The sequence below is a fragment of the Frankliniella occidentalis genome, unplaced genomic scaffold (genome assembly GCF_000697945.3).
Source record: "Frankliniella occidentalis isolate FOCC.00 unplaced genomic scaffold, Focc_3.1 Scaffold646, whole genome shotgun sequence".
NCBI lineage: Eukaryota > Metazoa > Arthropoda > Insecta > Thysanoptera > Thripidae > Frankliniella > Frankliniella occidentalis.
In genome coordinates, this window is record NW_026267761.1 from 8,193 (window position 1) to 8,692 (window position 500).

Genomic DNA, 500 nt, shown 5'->3' on the forward strand with positions numbered 1-500 from the left:
ACAAAATTTAAATTTATTTCAGAACTAGGCCCCCACAACAACGTTTTTGTTTCGATGTGGGGAAGAAAATCTTTTATTGCCGCGACTAACAGTATCAAAAAGAGAACTCGCACTGTTAAATTCCTGCGAAGTATTTTGCTCCTTGGTAACTACGAAGTATTTACTTCGCAATTACAAAGTGATGCTTTGAAATTACGAAGTGACACTTTGCAATTGCAAAGCGATGCTTTGCACGTTTTCATTGCTTCGCAATTGCAAAGCATCACTTTGTAATTGCAAAGTAAATGCTTCGTAGTTACAAAGGAGCAAAATACTTCGCAGCTCTGCAAAGCAAATGCTTTGTAGGAATTTAACAGTGCGACGGCGCGATGGGTTCCAGGACAAGGGGCAACGTCTCTCTGGATCTTGGACTTGGACTATGAATAACGTCGAATGACTTAAATTAAAGTAAAGTCGAGTCTCTCTACTTACATGGTCTGCACTTGTAGGCGACCTCCACC

At 40.6% G+C, this 500-nt stretch overlaps 1 protein-coding gene across 1 annotated transcript in view; it reads right to left on the reverse strand.

Moving 5' to 3' along the window:
* The window catches only part of LOC127751646 (protein eva-1 homolog C-like), a gene marked incomplete at its 5' end in the record, with an annotated part of 5,970 nt that extends 5,471 nt beyond the window's left edge, over window positions 1–499 (reverse strand). Inside the window, one exon of the mRNA XM_052275497.1 lies at window positions 472–499. Coding sequence (XP_052131457.1) covers window positions 472–499 — 28 coding nt within the window. The remainder of the gene's footprint in view (window positions 1–471) is intronic.
* Between the last annotated feature and the right edge of the window lies 1 nt (window position 500).